At 35.5% G+C, this 22,933-nt stretch overlaps 1 protein-coding gene and 1 non-coding gene across 5 annotated transcripts in view; one reads left to right on the plus strand and one right to left on the minus strand.

Annotated features, from left to right (window-relative positions):
• Cntln (centlein) overlaps positions 1-22,933 on the plus strand; it is a 292,751-nt gene that overhangs the window by 239,808 nt on the left and 30,010 nt on the right. For 3 of the 4 annotated variants that reach the window (XM_004658429.2, XM_045135491.1, XM_045135506.1), the window contains 5 exons: positions 2,635-2,826; positions 5,796-5,893; positions 8,182-8,308; positions 9,641-9,778; positions 10,206-10,391. In XM_004658429.2, coding sequence (XP_004658486.2) covers positions 2,635-2,826; positions 5,796-5,893; positions 8,182-8,308; positions 9,641-9,778; positions 10,206-10,391 — 741 coding nt within the window. The remainder of the gene's footprint in view (positions 1-2,634; positions 2,827-5,795; positions 5,894-8,181; positions 8,309-9,640; positions 9,779-10,205; positions 10,392-22,933) is intronic. The other variant, XM_045135495.1, reaches the window with a different exon arrangement.
• Positions 5,074-5,221, minus strand: LOC123458395. The gene has a single exon (XR_006635653.1). It is a non-coding gene; the product is annotated as a small nucleolar RNA SNORA62/SNORA6 family (small nucleolar RNA).

Raw genomic sequence — 22,933 nt, forward strand, 5'->3', positions numbered from 1 at the left:
ACCTCAATACTCACTCTCATCAATGACAACTTGTAAATTGAAATAGAGATGGAGAACACAATGGAAGGGAAGGACTATAGGTTGGAAATCCAAAGTTAGAGAAGCATGTCTACCTTTAATAAACATGTCATATCATAGTGACCCTAATCTCATTCCAGTGAAACAAGTAACTATACCTGACTTCAAATGAAAGCTCTGTCATGGATGAAATAATAGGGATAAACATATTTTAAGCAAAACAGCTTTTTGTATTAATCTATGTCTTCAGCTTTTAAATATATCCCAGATTCTATAAAGTAACATTTATCACAGAAAAATAATGCTCGTATTAATGCTGAACGTTTAAAGTCTGTGAAATGCTAGCACAGATGTTTTTAAACTTTTGTATTCAAACCTACCTTATTAGCTAGACAAGCATTATGTTCATTTTTAAAGGAGACAACAAAGTCATGTGCTTGCTTAAGGTCACTCATCTATAAGCAATAGATTCAGCAGAACAAAACCCAGAAATGATGGGTTTCATCTTTTTAGTGCTTCTCTTTTAAGTATAATATATATTTAAATGTTTGATAGGGGGTGAAATAGAGAAAAAAGGAATTATGTTACTAATGAAAAATAAAAGCAATAACCATGTAAAGGTGATATTAATTCATCGGTAGATTATTTTTCACAGTCTTTTTCTAAAAAGGTTGTACACAAAAGTGATCCTGTATCCCAAACCAGTGCAAACATATGAATTATATATGCTTCTTGTCTCATTAATTGATAAGTGTAAATAGAAGTAAACATCAAAGAAGGCTTTGTGAAGGAGAAAATATCAAGGTGACCATTCAGAATGGTGGGCATTTGGGTGTGGCAGGACCAGACTGACTTCAAGTGATATATTATTGAAATGCAAATTGAAGCTCTCTTTATCATTTACACACATCTGAGCTTCATTCTGTCAAGCAGAAAGGCTGTGAATAAGGGAATAATAGTAATGTTGTAGGAAATTGGGAGAAAGTGGCATGAAGGGTAGAAAAGATTTAGATAAGAGGAAGGCCCTAGCAGGAGTCCTAGTAGGATACTGAAAGTCTGCATTTAGAGAAAAATGGCAGAGGGGAATCACTGTGATAAACATTATATAAATTATAGAAACTGATATTGATCAGACAGAAAAGTAATAAATAGGAAGAAAAATGTTTAAAGTTTAGGTTGTACCAGGAAGATTTGCAAATTTAAGGAAATTATAAGTTCAATTTTATATATCAATTATTAGAGATAATTTATAAATAAAATGTTCTGAAAATCTATAGATCCATGATTTTATGTTATAGTCTAAAATAAAGCCAAAGAAATAGTGTTTTATTTTTGCCAAAACTCTTATCTCAAATATATCAAGTGCTACTTGTGAATTTGTGGTATAAAATATTCATACTTAACAATGTGCACATGTTTATGAATACATATTTACTTACAGATTTATTGGGATAGATTTGTATAAGTTGTACTTAAATATAGTCTTAGCACTTAAGTAGCATACCTCATGTTTATATACTATAAATTTTAGCAACATCATTTGTAATGCTAATTGAAATTCATACCAAGGAAAGTTTTTTTTTCCCCCTCTGAGGGACTTCAATATCCTTTTGTCTAAGTGTTCCTTGTACTACACTACCATATTGTAAGCTTCTTTGGAATAATAAAATAGTGCAGTTTCCCTCATAAGATAACACGGAGTTGTTACTGTGAGAGCTTGGTGATATTCTATGACATTACTATGAGAGTTTGGTACTGATTCTAGATTGGTGTAGGGGATAGGCTGACAGTAAGATAGCATCTTTTTATTCTTTTCATATCTTTTTACATCTTCATAAAAACAATCTTAAAATGTCATTTAGAAAAAATATTTGTTAAAGTGCAGATGTTCAAATTTTCATGTGGTCCTGGGTTAGCGTTACAGACATGGCTCGTCAACCATCAATCTAGTGCATAACTCTGAATAAGTTTCTTTCCATGCTGTTTATTTGAACTAAATCCCTAACAAGCCTCATCTGCTAATTGGACTTAGCATCTATGTTGCTTAAATGAAAAGTAGTTTGGCTGCTATCTAGAGTAGTAAGACCTACCCAGTGGAATAAACAGCTAACATCTGTTATCCTGTCCTGCTCCAGCTTGGCTTTTGCCAAGGTAAGTGCAGCAGCCCTGGAGTCAAAGTTACCAAATATGTGAGGCCCTGGCTCACCCTAGTATATGTAAAGGCAAAGAAACTGCACCATGAGTAAAGACTAGCTACCTGAAACACACTGAGTACCACTGGCTCATTTAGTCTTAGCTTTATAATCCCCTGGCCTTAAGCTAAAGCTAGCGGAGGTTAGAATTTTTGCAAAAGATTAATTAATTATTTTATCATTAATTTATTTTTTTTTATATTTATTATATATAATTATAATATAATATATATTATAATATAATATATATTATATTAATTTATTTTTTTTTATATTTTTGCAAAAGATTAATTAATTATTTTATCATTAATTTATTTTCTGTAGCATTTTCCTAACTATAATTTGTGCTGATAGTTATAAGATTAACTGTAATTACTTATATGATTTTTTTCCCCTATCTTTCTGTCTTTCTCATTTTTAAAAGAAACTAACTTTGGATGTGGCTGGCCTTCAAAAAGAAAAAGAAGATTTACTAAAGAAGTTGGAATCCTCATCTGACATCACAAGTTTGGCAGAAGAGGTTTCCCGGGTCCTGGTTCCACAAATACAAGTTACATCCCTTGCTCCTTCAAGAAGCATGGATTTGGAAATGAAGCAGTTGCAGTGTAAATTGAAGGTGATTATAAGTATTTTTGGCATGAAAATATACATTAAGTTCTTGTGTTCTTAAAGACATGTCTGTATCAACTCTAATTTAGTTTAATAAAATTAAACTGATCTAAAATATAAACACTGCAGTTTGATTCAGTGGTTCAGTTTTAGTCTGTTTTATCTTATCTGGTAACTGGTAATACCATTCTCTAGTTGTATTTCTTTTTCATAATACTAGTATCTGAAAATCCTTACTTAGCAGCTGTGATCTGTTACTCCAGTGACTCAAAAAGAGACTGCTAACTGGGGAGAAACCATGGAAATATTTAAGGAAGAAGAACCAGGAAGTTGCCCTTGATCTCCACACTGAGTCAGACTGCAGTTCCCTTTCTGTCTTGCTGGGGCAGGGCACTGTCCCCAAGCTGATGACCTGCTAATAAAACTGCCTTGCTCCTGGTCTCTAGCAGTATTCACCTCTCTGCTCCTTATGCCTCACTTGGCTGATCAGATCCTTTCAAAGATAATCTTCTAACAAAATGAGAATTTTTCTCTTCTGTACATTTGCTACTAGTTTAGTTATTGGTTAGATGTGGGGAAGAAGGAAAGTGGGGTAAAGGCAAAGGAGAAATGTGGATTGGTTGGTTAGAGAAAGCTGAAGATGGTAAGAATAAAGATCAGTGTTCCTTTGTAAAGGACTGTAACTGAGTCTGGGAAACCCATCAACACTTGAATATGAAGCCCACCTTAGTTTAGATGGAATTATTGCGTAAGAAACAGGGTCCATGTGTTTTGATCAGAAAGTTAGTTTTCCTACTGCTTTAAACAAGCTCATTTACTTTTAACATATTGAATCATTTTATGCAGTTAAAATGTCTGGCTGCTACTCAAAGCAATATATATACAAATATGGCTATAAAGTGTCACCAATAAGAAAAATCTGATTATAGGCCGGGTCTGATGGTGCATGCCTTTAATCCAAGCATTCAGGAGGCAGAGGTAAGAGGATCACTGTGAGTTCGAGGCCACCCTGAGACTGCAGAGTGAATTCCAGGTCAGCATGAGCTAGAGTAAGACCCTACCTTGAAAAACCAAAAAAACAAAAAAACAAAAAAAAAAAAATCTGATTATAAATGCACATAGTATATTAGACACAGAACTACTACTGACTGTTAAGGCCTTAGAATATAGAAATATTGAGTGGAATCATAGTTGTCTGGATTCTGTTACAATACTGGAATATAGAAATATTGAATGGAATCATAATTGTCTATAATCCATAATATCATCTTATAGGCAGGATAGAGTAAATTAGGATAAAATTTAAAATAAGTGAGTGAATAATTGTATAAGGTATTTTGTTTGATAAGTAATAATCCATTAGCAACCTTGTATTACTTGAGATGCTTGTTAAATATCATCTTGAGATAAATTTTTTATGTAGAATTTGTCTCAGTAACATTTTATGTTTGAACATCTTATGTTTCAAATATGAGAAAAATTGTGCAAATTTGAGTGTATGTTTCCTCTTAAAATGTGTCTTTGTCTTTTAAAAAGTACAATAAAATATATAAATTTAACATTTTACTGTTTAGGTTTCAGGTACAAAGAGATAAAACTATTGATATGTAAAAGATAAACCAAAATCTTAGAGCTGTATTGATTTGACCACTAAAATTGTTGAATTGTAACTAACAGCTCTAAGTTGATTTCTGTCTTACTTATTTGATTTGGGTTATTATAGATGGTCTAACAGCATTTAAAATTTTATTCATTTAGATAAGTTTGATGTTTCTAAACTTAACAAATATATGAATGTGCATATTTTATAATATTTTACAGGTGGGAAAGCTGAAATACGAAGGGACTAAGTGATATTTTGTTTAAATCTTTAACTGCAACATGAATTACAATTCAAAGTTAGCTATGTTAATGTTGTTACCTCTGGCTCCCAGGTGGTGTAAATAATGAAATCCCTGCTACACTGAAAATCTGGTAATTGTGTATAAAAACATAAGTAAAAAGTAGTCCTAATGAGTTCAAGGAAGTCAGTCTTCTAGTATTCTTTAACAAACTATCCTAAAACAAGAATTTAAACAACAAATTATTATTTTTATTAATTTTTCTTTGTCTTTCTTCCTGGGTTCCTCATGTGTCTGCATTCTTCTTCACCAAAGATTTCTTTGCTCAGCTAGATGGTCTAAATTCGGCTTCCCAGGTCTTGTTTTGCTTTGCTTTTGTCCACATGGCCTTTCAACTGTCCTTTCTTTTTTATACTTGAAGCACAATTTACTATCAAACACCACTCACTGGGCCAGAGTGGAGTATGAGCAAAACCTTGTCACTTGTATCACACACTTCCTACACTTCTGATTTCATTGGCCAGCTTGTGGCCTCAACTACAAGCTCTAACAATGTACACTCAATTGTTCTTCTTGCAAGGTCATCTCAGGGCAATGTTTTGAGTGGGCAGAGGTTAAAGTCACAGGCCTTTAAAGCTAGGATTTAAAACTTGCACAGTGTCATTTCTGCCATATTATCAATGAAAGCAAGTCACAGGTAAGACTAGATTCAAAGAAATAAGAAATGGCTTTTAACACTTAATAGAACAGCTATTATTGTAATCATGGTTAGCTTGTTTGTTAGTAAATTCCTTAGTCATTTCAAGTGACCTTACTGAGCCGTAAAAGTTCTTAATTACTTGTGCATTTAAGTTTTACTAGAGCAATTACTATTTCCCATAAATATGTTTGGGACATATACTCTGTTACCTAATTGTGTCTCTTTATGGTCTGGCATGCTGTAAAAATATTAATATAAAATATGTTGTCTTTTCTATAAAGTATAAAATAAATCATATAAAATGTGAAATATCCATTTTACTTATTTAGCTTAAGTACTATAAATATGTATTACTTTTCCTGACAATGGTATTTACTTTTATTCTGTTTTAGATCAAGATAGAAATGTATATTGAAATGTTTATTTTTACTCTAGAATGCAACTAATGAACTCACCAAACAATCCTCAAATGTGAAGTCTCTGAAATTTGAACTCCTAGCAAAAGAAGAACACATAAAAGAAATGCATGAAAAGTATGTTTTTCATATTTTTATATGTTGTATTTGGTGCCACCTAGTGGTAGTCATATCTACTAAACATTGCACCCCAAGAAGCAATGCCAGTTTCTTTAACTTTCTTAGCTCATGTTTAAGACTACAAAAGATGGAATTTTAATTTTAATGAGTGTTACATATAGCATGATTAATGGCAATCTGTTATAATTTAATTAGGGTAAATATTAAAAGTTATATTTCCCTAATTAAGCACTTAATTTTATATATACATATATTTAAGATTGTGCACATAAAACTTTAAATTGTGGCTATTATGACCAACCAAATATATAATTGATCCTTACATTGGATTTAATGCCTGGGATTACAAACCCAGGTGGGAAGGGAAAATTGCATGTAAAATAGTTGGAAGTATTTAACAAGAAATTTAAATGCTGTGAACAAGAGGAATTTTATTTCTGTATCTTTCATAACTATGATAGAGCTTATAAGTGATAATATATTTAGATAGAATTCCAGTTATCATTAATAAATGTAAGATATACCTATGTTATATACATACCACATAAGAAACATTCATTTAAAATTGTATTAATAAACATAACTACTATACCAAAAGATTGCTAGTTTGGTATATTGACTCAGATTTATAATCCCAATACTCAGAAGGTTGAAGGAGGGGATTCCTTTGAATTTAAGGGTATTTAGGGTTATATTGTGAGTTCCACGCCAACCTGGACTACCATGTAAGACCTTGTCTCAAGAAAAAAATAAGACTGTATATTTTTTAAAAAATTATTTTATTTTATTTTATTTATTTGAGAGTGAGTGAGAGAGGGGGAGGTAGGGAGGGAAAGAGAGTAGGTATGCTAGGACTTCCAGCCACTGCAAAAAAATTCCAGATGCATGTGCCACCTTGTGCATCTGGCTTTCATGGGTCCTGGGGAATTGATCTTGGGTCCTTTGGCTTTGACAGCAAGTACCTTAACTGCTAAGTCATCTCTCCAGCCCAAGATTGTGAATTTTTAAGTGCAAATGTATTGACATTTTCTGTTAGATCAAGAATTATTCTTGCGGGCTGGAGAGATGGCTTAATGGTTAAGTGCTTGCCTGTGAAGACTAAGGACCCTGGTTCGAGGCTCAATTCCCCAGGACCCACGTTAGCCAGATGCACAAGGGGGCGCACGCATCTGGAGTTCATTTGCAATGGCTGGAGGCCCTGGCGCACCCATTCTCTCTCTGTCTCTGTCTGCCTTTCTCTCTGTGTCTGTCACTCTCAAATAAATAAATAAATAATGAACAAAATTTTTTTTAAAAAGAATTATTCTTGCTTATTGCTTAACATTGAAGACCCAGATACATGCCCTTTAAATTCTGGCTCCTCGATCTACTAGCTCTATACCTTAATTTAATGTTAAGCATATTAATCCATAAGTTCTTAGGAGGAGTGAGTGAACACATTAAAAGCATGCATGATAATGACTGGGGCATGATAGACATTCAGTGAACATTAGCTGTTGTCACAGAGTGATCATGGTCACAGTAGTAACAGCAGCAGCAGCAGAAACCGTTTCCACTGCATCTGCCATGTTATACCTTATATGTCACCATCTTGAGCTAAATTGATATGTAAACTTAAAAGATGAGGAATTTGAACATATGTCTAATTTTAGTCTCATTGTATAATCTAGGATTTTGCATTTGTTTATCCTACTATAGGATTATTTCTTTAACATTTGTTAGGCTTTTTTTTTCTTTTTTCTTTTTTTAATGAGGGAGAGAAAATGATCAAGAGAGAGACAATTGGCACTCCACGGACTCCAGCTACTGTAATTGAACTACAGATGTGTATACCACTTTTTGTGCATGTGTGACCTTGTGTGCTTGTGTCACCTTTTGTGTCTGGCTTACAGGGGACCTGGACAGTCAAACATGGGTCCTTAGGCTTTGTAGGCAAGCACTTTAACTGTTAAGCCATCTCTCCAGTCCTTTGTTAGGCTTTTGATTGTCTCTAAATATCACTTCAGTTTTCCTAAGTGATTCAGATATAATTTAAATATTCTTAAGTCTTCAAAAATGTTAATGATCTTTGACATTCAATCTTAACAGTAAGAACCAAGTTCCAACCAGATTACTGATTTTACTAAAATATAATAAAGTGATAACTGTTCAGGGCAATTTATTATACTAACTTAGGGTGTCATTATAATGTGATTCAAAACTAACAGTAAGTATGACATGGAGATCTGTCATCATTGTTCAAAATATTTTCTGTTCCATTCAAATATCTGTTTGTTCCTTTCAAGGATATCGCGAATGGAGAGGGATATAGCTATGAAAAGACATTTAATTGAGGACCTGAAATTTCGACAGAAGTTAAATTCAGAAAGTAATGAGAGTTTTAGTGAAATGTTAGAAAATCTTGAGAAAAAGGTATGTTTTTATTTTCACTGACAAACTTTTTCCAGTTGTATTTTTTTCCTAATATATTCAATAATAAAAATCTATAGAAAATACTTATGAGATATGCATTAATGGAAAATTATTTGCTTTGAAAAGCACATTATTTGTTTCAATATGAAAGATTTCAAACATTCATACATAATACAGCCACAGACTTTGTTTCAATACTATCCTATAAGATGTTAATGTTAAAAATCTTTAATATTTATAGAATATATAAAATGTCCTATTCAAAACTACTTTTTATAAGGACAAAATAAAGGTAATATACCAACCTAACTATTATAGCAATAACTATCAAATGTTCTTGTAAAACTATACTTACTTCTTCTATATACCTTTTATAGTCATGAAAGGAATATTACTTAACGTAGTTATATAATATATGACTCCAAATTAGAAAGTTTTTGTTTAAAAATTTTAAAAGATGCCATTTGCCAAATTCATACAGCATCTTGTGTTTTGCCATTCACTAACCTTTATCTACCCTAGAGTGAGTATGTCTCACTTTCTTTTTTTTTTTTAAGGTATGCGCCACCAGGTGGGCTATGCCCTGTCTTTTTTTTTTTTTTTTTTTTTTTTATTTATTTATTTGAGAGCGACAGACACAGAGAGAAAGACAAATAGAGGGAGAGAGAGAGAATGGGCGTGCCAGGGCTTCCAGCCTCTGCAAACGAACTCCAGACGCGTGCGCCCACTTGTGCATCTGGCTAACATGGGACCTGGGGAACCGAGCCTTGAACCGGGGTCCTTAGGCTTCACAGGCAAGCGCTTAACCACTAAGCCATCTCTCCAGCCCTGTCTCACTTTCTTAATTGAAATTTAAGACTGAAATTTTTGCATGAACATGACAAATGCACAAGGGTTTTCTTTTCTGTTTTTCTCTATCATATACCCATGTAAATGATTATTATTTCCTGTAGGTGTTTCAATGTAATTCTGTAAATTTTTCTAATGTTTAACTTCAGTAGTCTTTTTTCAGATGTATCTTTAAAATGCTTATTTAAGAAATCATATTCATTTAGTGTCATTAAAATGAAAAAATAAAGCTAATTCTTGTATTATTTGAAATGTATAATTAATATGTCATTAATTACTATTATGTTAGTATAATTATACATTTTATGAAAATTTGATTTAGTTATTGATTTAAGAACTACTAGATGCTTCACAATATGAACACTACAATTATGATACATAAATGGAGGTTAGTCTCATGTTGATTCAGTTTCTGATGAAATGATACAGTATACTTGAAGAATGCTTTTCCCAGTAGTACTTATTGTTATACTTATGCTGTAGGTAAAGACCTTAAGTGAAGAATGTTCAAACAAGAAGGTATCAATTGACTCACTAAAGCAAAGGCTTAATGTTGCTGTAAAAGAGAGGTCACAGTATGAGCAGATGTACCAGAAAACTAAAGAAGAGTTGGAAAAAAAGGTATGCTTTTGGGCTGTCTGGTCTTGACTTGTAATATAATGATTATGTCATTTTCATTTTTAAAAAATATGATCACTTTTTTCTCCCCAAATTGCCATGGAATACTTAAAAACTTCATGTAACTACAAAGAACATTCTATCATTACATTAAATATTGTTTAGCATTAATAATAGTATTGTATTAGAAAAAATAAAATAATCAAAATAAAGAAAATAACTTTACCCAAATAAGAACAGATTATATGGAATAATGACATCCTTTCCCTGTCATTCGTAGATAGATAGATAGATAGATAGATAGATAGATAGATAGATAGATAGATACATACATACATACATACATACATACATACATACATACACACACACACATATATATCTCCCCCAAACTGTTTATTAAATAGTTTTGACTACTGTTCTTTTCTAGGATCTCAAGCTAACTCTCCTAGTATCTAAAATTAATGAAACAGAATCTGCAATGGCAGAAATTGAGACAGCAGCATCCAAGCAGCTCCAAGGATTAGCCCTGCAAAGTGAGCAGGTCCTAGAAGGTGCACAGAAGAAACTGACGTTCGCCAATGAAAAGATAGATGAGTTCACCCTGTTTGTGAAGGTTTGAATATGCCATGTACTAACTTGCACATTACTTCAGGCAGAGAGGGCAGTGGTCTCCATGTGATTTGGGAGATGCTGTCCTCTCTTATTTCTTTTTTGTTGTCATTGTTGTTTGGAGGCAGGGTCTTACTGTACAGCTAGGCTGACCTCTAACTTGCTCCTCTTCAGTATCAAGATTACAGGTGTATACCCCCACCTGGCTCTCTGTTCGTGATTTACTAACGCACAAAGCATTTTCTCCTACCCCATGGCTTACATTGTTCACATTTACCTATAAAAGATTTCTGTGGTTTGAGTTTCAATATTTCCACTCTACTGTTAATATTTCTTTCTTACATCAGTTTAGTAATGAAATTGTAGCAGTTAGGTAAGAAATGAAAGAATTAAGTCATTTCTCTCTGCTGTTTTAAAAACACCCAAGCAAGAAAAACCAGATCCCAAGAGATTCTTAAAGTCCAATCCACAGACTAGCAAGACAGGGGATGGGTTGAGAAGGGGTAAATAACTTAAATCAACAAAGAAGACACCTATGTAGAACCCCAGAAAGGGTTGGGAATTAGCTCCAAGAAAAGGTACCAGAGCTATAAGGATGAAGGAGGGAGAGTCTATGCAGTCTGAAGCCTCCTTCCCAACTCCTCTGGAGAAGGGGAGAGAGAGAGAGAGAGAGAGAGAGAGACAGACAGACAGACAGACAGACAGACAGACAGACAGACAGAGAGAAGCATGTGGTGGGTCTACCCTGTTTTATCCAATGTGAGTTGGTCCTTTTATTCTTTGTAATATAGTGAGTAAGTAAATTTATTAAAACTAGTTGGGCCATGGTGACCTCCTTAATAGCAGGGACAGTATTTTATTAGTCTTTATCTCTTCAGCATGTAGTATATATAGGGCCTTGGAAAGAGTATGCATATAATCAAAATGATCACTAATTAAATTAAATCTTTACTAAGAAAGTGAAAAAATTGATTGTGTGTGTGTGTAGTGTATGTGTGTGGTATGGAGTGTGATGCAGTGTATGTGTGTGCTCTATGCATGAGTGTGTATGTGGAAGTGAGTGCCCCATGAGCGTGTGTGGAGACTGTCAGCTGTCCTTCTCTTGCCATTCATTCCCATGTTTTCTTGAGATGGGATCTCTCCCTCATCCTGGAGCTGATGTTTTTCAGTAACCCCTAGCAATTCTCTGGTCTCCACCCCTACAGAGTGAAGTGGTCGAGGTGTGTGGTCATGCCCAGCTCTTTGCATGGGTTATGGGGAGTTGAGCTCTGTGCTCTCTGCCCTGAGAGGCCTTCATACTTAAGCAGTATTGTTAACTTCTCAGCCATCTCCCTAGCCAAGGAATGTGAAATTTCAATGGCAGTTCTCTTAGCCATAAAAAAAATAAGAACAGGGGCTGCAGAGATGGCTCAGCTGTTGAGGACACCATGTGCTTTCAGGGCTTGGTGCCCTAGTTCAATTCCCCAGCTCCCACTTGGAGTCAGGTGTACAGGGTGGTACATGCATCTTCCATTTGTTTGCAGTGGCAAGAGTCCCTGGTGCACCCATACTCACTCTTTTTCTATCTACATCTTAATTGTCTCTCTCAAATAAATAAATAAAAATATTTTTAAAAATTCAGAACAATGAGCTGGGGAGATGGCTCAGTGGTAAAGTGTTTGCAAGTCAAACCTGAGAACCAAGTTATATCCTCAGACCCCGCTTAAAAAAAAAAAAAAAAAAAAAAGGCTAGAAGCCATGTCATGCTTCCCAGCACTCTTACAGTTAGATGAGAGACAGGAAAATTGGCAGCCACTCAAGGTGAGCCCAGCAAAGAATGACAACAGATTGAGATTGAGACAAACCCTGCCTCCAGTGAGGTAAAATCACAAGTCCCGATCTCTGAACTCATACAGGAGCTGAGGCACTGTGTCATGCATGCAACACACACAGACACACACAGAGTGATATAATAAAAACAGGAGCAAACAAAACAAAACAGTAAACAGAGCTGGAGAGATGGCTTGGCAGTTAAGGCACTTGCCTACAAAGCCTAAGTACCCGTACCCATGTAAGCCAGATTCACAAGGTGGCACATGTATCTCTGGAGTTCATTTGCAGTGGCTAGAGGCCCTGGTGTGTCTATTCTCCCTCCCTCTCTCTCTTTCTCTCTCTCTCTTTTTCTTTTCTCTGCCCCTGCCCCTCTCTCTCCTTTCTCTGCCTCTCTCTAATGAATTAAATTTAAAAAGAGCAAACAAAATCCAACTAAAAATATCTTAAAATCTAAGTCAGAACTGAAGCCATTTGCAGTGGTAAAGCATTCCCCCCCACACACACACACACCCAAATCTCATCATTTTCTTTGTGCTGTCTTCTGTGAGGCAGAGCAATTTGTGTTCTTTTGACCTTTTCCCTGGCACACATTGTTGAAAGCAGAATATTGTAGCAGTTGATGTGAATTTGAAGATGGAAATTTTTTCCATTTATGAAAAAATTGGAACATGTTCTTTTTCTAGCCAAAACTGACTCAGACTCGCTTTGCAGCCCAGGCTATCCTTAAACTCACAGTTGTCCTCCTACTTCAGCCTCCCAAGTACTGCATTACAGGTATGAGCATCCATACCTGGCCACTTGTGAAATCTTAATAAAATGAATTTTTAAATATCCTCCTAGAGTAAAATTTCATCACCACTTACTGCCTTCTTTCCCAAGTGACTCCCAACATCATTTAAACTTCTCATTTAGATTTTTATAAGATAATTTGTTACATTTAAAGTATCTCATGTTATATCTGCAATATATTACATTTCTAACATTCTGTTCTCAAATCAGCTGATTTGATATCGCTGGATGGATCAAGAGTTAGGCATGTCTTAAACCCCTAATAAAGAATATATTCTGCTCAACTTATTGTAGCATATTTTTAAATTTCTGTAGGTATTTTTTCTTTATTTATGTACCTTATATATAAGTTGACAGATGACTGGCTTTTATTTATAATGTTATATTATTCACCCCCCTAAAAATAGGTGCTTCCAGTGTTGTATAGGAACAGTATATGTTAGTAATGCCCTTCAAAATCCCTTACTTAGCTTCACTACAAATTAGTAAATAAATCACTGTAAAGCATTAATTTTGGTAAATTCAATTTACCTTTTCCTAACTTAAAATGTCATTTTCTTCCACATGCTTATTGAATATTCTCACTGAGCTTGGCATGGTGGCACACAATTTTAATCACAGCAATTGGGAGGCAGAGGTAGGATTGCTATGTGTTCAAAGCCAGCCTGAGACTACATAATGAATTCCAGGTCATCCTGGGCTAGAGGGAGACCCTGCCTCAAAACAAAAAACAAGCAAAAAAACAAAAAAAAAGTGAAGAGTCTCATTATTTAATTTATGATAAAGTGTCGGAATATTGTTGCTGTTTTTCTCGTGGTGTTAGCTTCATAGTGGTGTGTTTTTCTACTTTTTTCTTAGATTTGAGTTTCCTTATTGAACTTTTAAATTTTTATTAACCTGGCAAGGAGCATGGGTGTTCCTTAGTATGTGTCCAGAAGTCAGAGGGCAACTTGGGGAGATTGGGCCCCTGTATTCACCCTGTTGGAAACAGGGTCTCTATGGTTTTGCCATTGGAAAGACCAATTTTGCTAATCCAGGCTTCTCCTGGATTCACCTCCTATTGCTGGAGGTATGTTGGTGCCACTTTGTGTATAACTTTGTATGGGTTTTGGAAATTCTAACTTGAGTCAACAGGCTTGAGCAGCAAATGCCTTTAAGTGTTGAGCCACTCTCCAGACCCACGGTTGTCATTTTAGCCATAATTTTTAAATATGAAATACATAGTCATAAATTTTATTAATGTTAATCATGGCTTTTCCTGAAATAGTCTTTGAATGTATTCTTTCCAAAGAAAAAGATAAATGAAAATGAGAACTCTTTACAACAGAAAAATCAATCTCATGGCTAAATACCTGATTGTTAGCTCAGATTTGATATTTAGATTATCTACTTCAGATACACCTAATTCTCTTGTATTTAGATAAAATGCATAATATTTGGCCCTAAGCCTATCTTAGTCTATTGAGTCAACATTATAGTTGGGTAAGGGCCCACTAGTCTGCATTTTGTAAGTTAACCAAATTAATATAATACATAAATAATTTTTGAAACCAATTCTTTGTATTGTTTTTTAAAAATTAATCTATTTAAAATCAATTTAACATTTAAAAATTAAAATTCTCAACTTCTAATGCTAGTTTGATATTTTTAGCACCAATATAGAGCTGATACTGATACCACTTCCACTTCCTCTGTTTATATTCATTTTTTCTTAATTAAGGACCACAAGCCAATAAATTCCAAGCCCAGAAATGTTGGTAGAGTCTGGGCAACTGGGTCTAGGAGAGGTGTGACCAGCCTTTTTTTTTTACACAGAGACCCCATGACTAGGCAGATATGCTCAGGACTGCCATCCAAGGCAGCATACCTTCTGAAGCCTAAGTCCTGCTTCCCTAGCTGTATTATACCTAAGTCTCTTTCTTCCCTTTTAAAGATTTGAGATCTCTTGTAACTAAACACTATCTGGATTGGAGATTAGAATCTTCTCTACTGCTCTCCAACATTTAACCATATTGGGTTTGTTTTCCTTTATGTAAGTTTGGCTTCTCATCCAAAATGCTCATCCATCTTAACTCTTCTCTGCAGTTTTAGCTTAGTGCCTTCTTCTGTATGAATCTTTTCTCTTTTTTTGTAGTTATAAAAGTATTTTATTTATTTATTTTTTTATTATTTATTTAAATTTTTAAATTAGTTTTCTTTTCTGCAAATACAGGCAGTTTGGTACCATTATTAGGCTCATCCATGACCTATCCCCTCCCCATTGGCCTCTCCTTGTTGAGGTATATGGGTCGTGCATTGTGGGGTTAGCCCACAGTTATTGGTATGATAAATGGCTCTGTATATCATGACCCAACATGTGGCTCTGACATTCTTTCCGCCCCCTCTTCCACAAAATTTCCCTGAGCCATGTTGGGTTCATTTTTGGTCTGCTTCAGTGATGAGGTGTTGGGGGCCTCTGGGGCTCTGGCTCTCTGATTTGGTAGGAGTTGATTTTTCTCTGTGTTGGTCTCCTTCCCCCTTGTGCTGGTATCTGGTTCATCAGGAAAACAGCACCCTTGCTTGTTTTGCCAATTTTCCTTAGTTTCAGTCAGGGCCCTTTTGAGGTATGATGGGGTGGCTGTCTCCTTAGGATCTGCATCTATCTGAGAAAGAGAAGCAGATTCTCCTACAGAGAGTAAGTTATCACCAGGTCAAATGATATAACCCTTACTTTTTTTATAGAGAGTTTAATAGGTGTAGGCCCTCTTGTACATGATTGATGGTAACTTGATATTGGAGAGTGGACTTATGTTTGGATATGGTTCTGACTTGTTTCCCAGCTCCAGCTATGGGTCTTGTCCCACCGAGGGGGGATCAGTTAGCTGAATCAAGAGCAATTGGTTCCCCACCATGACTGTGTACCACTATTGCACTTGTGTGGGCATCACAACAGGTTATTTGCTGCTACATAGGTTGGACCATGAGTTGTGTGGACAGATATTGGTCATTTCCCCCAGTCGCCTATGTAGCACCTTCTGGCACTAGACACACTGACTGTCTGGGGACTGACTCTCTCTGGCTTCCAGCCATGGCATTTCATTTTATGTGTCAGCTGCATATGGTGTCTTCAGCAATAGGGTCTTACCACTAACCTTTGGTGGGTCATCAAGTACTCTGATAGAAATCTGTCATTCCTTTAGAAAACCTTGTAGGTTTCTCTGATCAAAAGCTCATTGTGGGTGATATCCCCATGCTGGTACTGGGAGTTACAGGTCAGTGCCCCCTAAGAAAATGAGGGAAAAAGGTAACTAATATATAGGAGTTAGAGAGGTGAGAGAGAGAGAGAGAGAGGGAGAGGGAGAGGGAGGGAGGGAAGATGTAGAGGATTTAGGTTAGACTTGATCCTACCCTCTCCAGTGTCTTGTGGTTCAGGTGTTTCCTGTAAGGGCCTGGTGAAAGTTCAGCCATTTGGTCTGCCTTTTAGGAAATAGAATTTTATGGTACCATTGCCATTTGGGTCTAGATTATTGTTTCCCACCCCTTCGATGCCCTCCCCTCCTTCCCCATCTTTTCTTTGACTCTGTAGCTAAAGGTATAGAATGCAATTGTGCCACTTAGCAGCTTTTTGATCTCAGAAAACTGACATAATCCACTGTACCCCAGGTTTTCTCCCCATAAATGATTGCAATTATGGAACATACCTGAAGTTAGGATTTGAATAAGTTATCATAGTTAAAGCTCAGGATAGTTCCTAAAACACCCAAAACACTGTCTAAATATCAACTACTAATAGAATAGTTCTTGTCTCCTGGACAGTTACTGTGTACTTCACAAATAAACACATATTTGTAAGTGCTTACATTTCTGTTTTGTTTTAAATAGCTATAGTCCACTTGGTGTAGAAACATTATCATTTATTTTCTGTATAGCACTGACACCTAATACAGTTTATTATAAGCATGAGGACTTGATCCCACCTATGCAGGAACACACACACCAGATGTGTTGTCACTTCTCAGGTTGGAAACTGTAACGGCCAGAACTTCTTGTTAACTATGTATGTTAATGAATGTAGATGGTTCCTACATGGGATGTTATAATCATAATTCATTCCATACTAAGCTTATTAGGATATTATGTATACAAAAGTACTTAATAAATGTTATTAGTAGTATTAATAGTGCTAATCTTTGCTCTGGCCCTGTTGTAGAATCTCTGTTCCCTTTAGTCTTTTCATTTATTCATAGGGCACAGCTAGATTATAGAAGAGGTGGAGTGGCCATCTGCTCTAGATCTAGTCTTGAATATAAAATTTTGCCCTGGGGTGAAATCAAGTGCTTTGAGCATCTGGGCTAGCTATCTGTGGCAGAGCTGAGGCTTCAAATTCTCCTAATAACAGGATAAAACACACTGGGGAAATTTCTATAAGTATTTGCTCAGTTTGACTCAGCCCTGATATGTAGGCTTGTTAATGTGCTTGTATATAAGAGTCATATGCCAAATTCTATCTTCTCAATGGGTTTTTGTTAGCTACAAATATATTTCAGGTGTTTTCTTGGGAGGATGAGTGGTTTCATGTACTTCTTTTGAAGCATATTTAAATTTTATTTATTTATTTTTAGACAGAGAGAGGGAGAGAGAAAGATAGAGAGTGAGAATGGGCATACCAGGGCCTCTAGCCACTGCAAACAAACTCCAGACGCATGTGTCACCATGTACATATGGCTTATGTGGGACCTGGGGAATCGAACCTGGGTCCTTTGCTTCACAGGCATATGCTTTAATGGCTAAACCATCTCTTCTGCCCTTTTTTGAAGCAATTTTAAGGTGTGTTAGGCATATACATTTTTTTCTTATTTAGTATAACCATTTTTGTAGTCTTAATTTTATCTTTACATGTATAATTAATAATACTTTGTATATATATTCTCTTAATTATAAATTTTAAACAATTCTGTGATACAATTAGCTTGAATCAAGTCTTAATTCTGACATCACACTAAAAAAGGAAATAAGAGCTTTTTGAAGAAGAATTACTAATGAAAATATCTTGGGTGGGTAGACTAACTCTATATAAATTATATCTCAATAAAGCTGTTTTAGGGCTAGAGAAATGGTTCAGTAGTTAAAGGCACTTGCTTGTAAAGCCTGATGGCCCAGATTCAGTTCCCAATCCCCACATAAAGCCAGATGCCTAAGGTGGTGTATGTGTCTGGAGTTGATTTGTAGTGGTAGGAGGCTGTAGTGTGCTCATTCATTCTCTATGTATCTATCTCTTGGTCTCTCTGCTTGCAAATAAATAATAAATAAAATATTTTTAAAAGACTTAAAAAGCTGTTGAGACATATATTTTGTACTATCTGTGATCTTTTCTTAGGGTGTCAGCACCCTGGCATAAAGAAGGCAATCAGCAGATGTAGCCTTTCAGCCTTAGACTTCTAGACCCATGAGCCAAAACCTCTTTTCTTTACAATAAAAAAAAGATTTAAAAAATTAAGGGCTAGAGAGATGTCTTAGTGGTTAAAGTATTTTCCTGCGAAGCCTAAGGACCCTGGTTCAATTCCCCAGGACCCACATAAGCCATATGCACAAGGGAACACATTCATCTACAGTTCATTTGCTATGGCTAGAGGCCCTGGAATGCCCCCTCCTCTCTCCCTCTCAAATACATGAACACTTTTTAAAAATTAAATAAACCATGATAGTGTCTCTAGAATTTCTGAGTATCCAGTTTTCACCTCCCTCAAGTCTAATTTACTGAAAAAAACATCAAATTAACTCACTATTGTAGTGAACTTCAAAATTGTATGTTGTTAGCTAACTTAATCCAAGCTCCCTGATAAACATTAGAAATTTTTAAAGAAGAAAAACTACATCTAATAAGATTACAATGGAATAGATAGCTAGTTTTTCTTAAACACTACTGCTGGCTGGTTACATTAAATCATAGTAATAGAAAATAGAATAGTTGATATGTATCTCCCAAAAAAATTCTTGTTTCGATGATATCCTCTCATATTGGGATAATTGCTAATCTGTGTAACAAGGACAAAAGAGGGCTGGTCCATAGTTATAAGAATGTGCAACTTACAAAGAAAATATAACAGTCTTAGTCTTGATGTCCCTAACAACATGTAAAGCAAAATTTGATGGAAATAGGGAAACAGAAAAGAAATCAACGAATCTTTAGGTAGATTTACCATCCTAAAGTGTATTTAATTTTTAATATACAAAGAAGTCCATAATTCAACATAGACAGAATATAAGGATACTTTCTTTTTAAATTCATTGGCAGCAGTCACAGAAACTACTCACCTCATAAGCCACAGAGATCAACAGATTCAAAAAAGGAAAAGTCATTTTGTCTATCTACCCTGAAAATACTATACCCTAACTATAGTTTGACAAAATTAGTGGCCAGATTGTAATATCTCCTTAGACATTCCAAGGTTGGGGAGATGGCTCAGTGAGTAAGGTGCTTGCTTTCCCTACAAGCATGAGAATCTGAGTTTAGATCCCTAGAATCCATGTAAATGCTGGTGGGAGGTAGTGAGCACCGATAATCCAGCAATGGTGGCTTGGAGACAAAGAATCTTCAGGGTCACTATTAGCTAGTCTGGCTGAATCTTACACTATCTCCAAGACTAAGGTAGAAAGCAATTGAGGAGGCATCTGACTTTGATTTCCACACACGTGTGCATACATGTACCCACATGCATATGGAAACATTTGCACACACAGGAGCTATCAAAAAACCAGAGGGCTGAGGAAGGGGATATCCTAAAGTGTCAACAGTGAAAAAAAAAAAAGTGAAATGTCGAGGAAATTAACTTATGTTAACCAGGTTCTTGTTTTATTTTATATGATTTTTCAACTTTTCCAAAAGTAAACATTGGTGTTTCTATCTGGAGCTGTGTGCTAGTTGAATAAACAACATATAAGTAGTGAATGTTATAGTTAGAGTAAATGAACCTGGTATCAATTACAGATATTTATTACTGTTAAAAAAGAATTCTAGAGATGATGAATGCTAACACTGAAAAGAAAATTTTGAGGAAAGAGCTTCAATAAGGTTTTCAGTGAAGCATAAGAAAGAGTCCTTGAACTCAAAAGCAGGCCATAATATTCAGGGGTGAAGCATATGGAATATTTACTGTAAATTTTAAGAACAACACAAGCAGGCTTGTCCTCACCATTTTTGTTTAACATGATACTGGAAAGGAAGAAAAGTTATCCAAATTATGAGAAAAATAAATTTTTCTTTGCAGATGACATGACATGCAGATATATAGAAAACCCTAAAAGACTACACCTTAAAAATCTACAATAAATAAGTTAAGTAATGTTTTCAAGTTAAAACATACACCCTGTATAAATCGGTTGTGTTTTTCTACAACAAAAAAGCCCTCTGAAAAATAAATAGGAAAAAAAGCCTCATTTACAATAGCAACTGAAATAAAATGGCAAAAAAATAACAGAGGAGGAAATTTAACAAAGAAGAACTATCTCTTTAAGAAAGTATAAATCACTGATTAAATAAATTGAAGAAAACACAAATAGGTGTAAAACAATTCTATGTTCATGGATTAGGAGACTTAATATTGCTAGATAACCTAGTAACCATGATGATCTATAGGATCAATATAATTGTTATCAATATTCTCTATAATATTCTGATAAAATTTCCACAGGCCTACAGGAGATCTTGAACAGACAATACAATGTTAAGGAAGAAAGGTGAAACTGATGGCATTACACTTTGTGGCTTGAAAACTATCACAAAATGATAGTGATCAAAAACTGCATGATACAGGCATGAAAATTGAAGCATATGCCAAAGTAAGGAAGCAGAAATCCCAGAAGTAAATCCAAGAAGATATGATCAGCTGATAAATGACAAACACAGGAGGAACATACAATAGTGGAAGTGCTTTCCAATAAGATATGGTTAGATGATAAATAACAAAGACAGTAGGAGCATACAGTAGTGAAAATAGTGTTCAGTAAGTGATGCTCAGAAGACAGGATACTGCTCTGCAAGAGTAAAACTAGATCCCACTCTGTAGCACTCAGAAAGGCTAACTAGCAATGGACTAATGAATTGAATGTAAGCCCTGATATCTTAAAACTTGTAACAGAATGCAGGGGAAAATTTTTTGTCATTTTTCCTTGGTTATCTATCTATCTGTCTATCTATCTATCTATCTATCTATCTATCTATCTATCTATCTATCTATCATCTGTATATCTATCTATCTATATTTATTTATTTATCATGTGACACAAGAAACATCACAATCAGAAGCAAAAGGAAGGAAATGGAGCAAAGTGACTTCACAACAAAGGAAACAATCAGTTAAATTAAAAGTAAACTATGAGATGATAGAAAATAGTTTCAAGCCGGGCATGGTGGCGCACGCCTTTAATCCCAGCACTTGGGAGGCAGAGATAGGATCGCTGAGAGTTCAAGGCCACCCTGCGACTACATAGTGAATTCCAGGTCAGCCTGAGCCAGAGTGAGACCCTACCTTGAAAAACCAAAAAAAAGAAAAAAGAAAATAGTTTCAAACTATATATCTGATAAATATTGATATTCAGAATGTATAAGGAAAACATACAATTCCACAGCACATTACCCAGATAAAAGCCAGCCAGCTCCTGAATAGGAGTTCCTCTGTACAGAAGACATCATGTGGCCATGGATAAGAGCAGGTGCTCATCTGCCCAAATCATAAGGGGAGTGCAAACCAGCATCTTGGACCCAACAGCCTCAAGCTACAAGTAGAGATTATCAAGGAAGGGACACAAGGTAGGGTTCAGTCTTTTTATTTGTTTTTACTTTTTATTTTTGGTGTGTTTATGTGAGTGCTCATGTTTGTGAGTGCAGCTGCAGATATGCCATGGCTCATGGAGTCAGAGGACAACTTTCTGGGGTCAATCCTTGCCCTTTACTTCATTTTGAGGCAGGTTCTCTCTTTCACCATTGTGCCAAGCTAGCTGGTCTACAGTTGTCCAGGAAATTTCCCTGTCCCCACCATTCTTCTCGCTGTCGGCATCTGGCATTGCAGAAATGGCTAGCACTTCTGTCTCTCACACAGGGTCCGGATCCAAACTCCAAGTGCAGATTCTCACACTCAGGCAGCACTTTCTCCCCAGAACCATCTCCCCCACCCTTTTGTTTTTGAGTGATCTTATACTATTACTGCTGCAACCAATAGCTGATAAGAACTTTACAGAAGGGATTTATTTTGCCTCACAGTTTAAGGGTGTATCGTGGCAAGAAAAGCATGGCTGTGGCAGCAGACAGAAGTTGTGAGACTGTTTACTAAGCAGGCAGGGTATAGAAAATGAGGCCAGGTCATAGTTCTGAATGCCCATCCCCCTCCCCTCAGTGACCCACTTCCACAGTGAGACCCCACTTCTTAAATGTTTCATAACATCCCATAACATTACCACTACTTGGGGATCAAGTGTTCAAATATATGAGCCTGTAAGGGGCATTTTACATCCAAACCATAACAAAAGGAAATGTCATTTATTTGGATCTTGGATTTAAGTTAACCAGTTTTCATTTATGAAAGCTCATTAGACTATACAGTTGAAACATGTATTTCACTGTGTATAAATCTTACCTCAGAAGAACAATAAATGTTCATCTTTAGTTAATGATATGCTATGCTTGGTGATGTTTAGTAAACTGTATAGATTCTTGCAACTTTTGTTGAAATGCCTCAGCAAAGTGAGATAGATTACAAAGTAGATCAACTAATGAATAGATGCATTACAAAGCAAGTATAGAAAGCTAAAATAGAATATAGGCTATGGGTATGTGTTCACTTCCCTTCAATTTTTCTGTATATTTGAAAATTTTCTTAATTAAAAAAATCTGTATTTGAAAATACATAGGTCAGTCCAAACCAGGTAAGACTAGCCATGCTAGACAGAAGGAAGCAGAGATCAGAATCT

This window comes from Jaculus jaculus, chromosome 1 (genome assembly GCF_020740685.1).
Source record: "Jaculus jaculus isolate mJacJac1 chromosome 1, mJacJac1.mat.Y.cur, whole genome shotgun sequence".
NCBI classification, from domain to species: Eukaryota; Metazoa; Chordata; class Mammalia; order Rodentia; family Dipodidae; genus Jaculus; species Jaculus jaculus.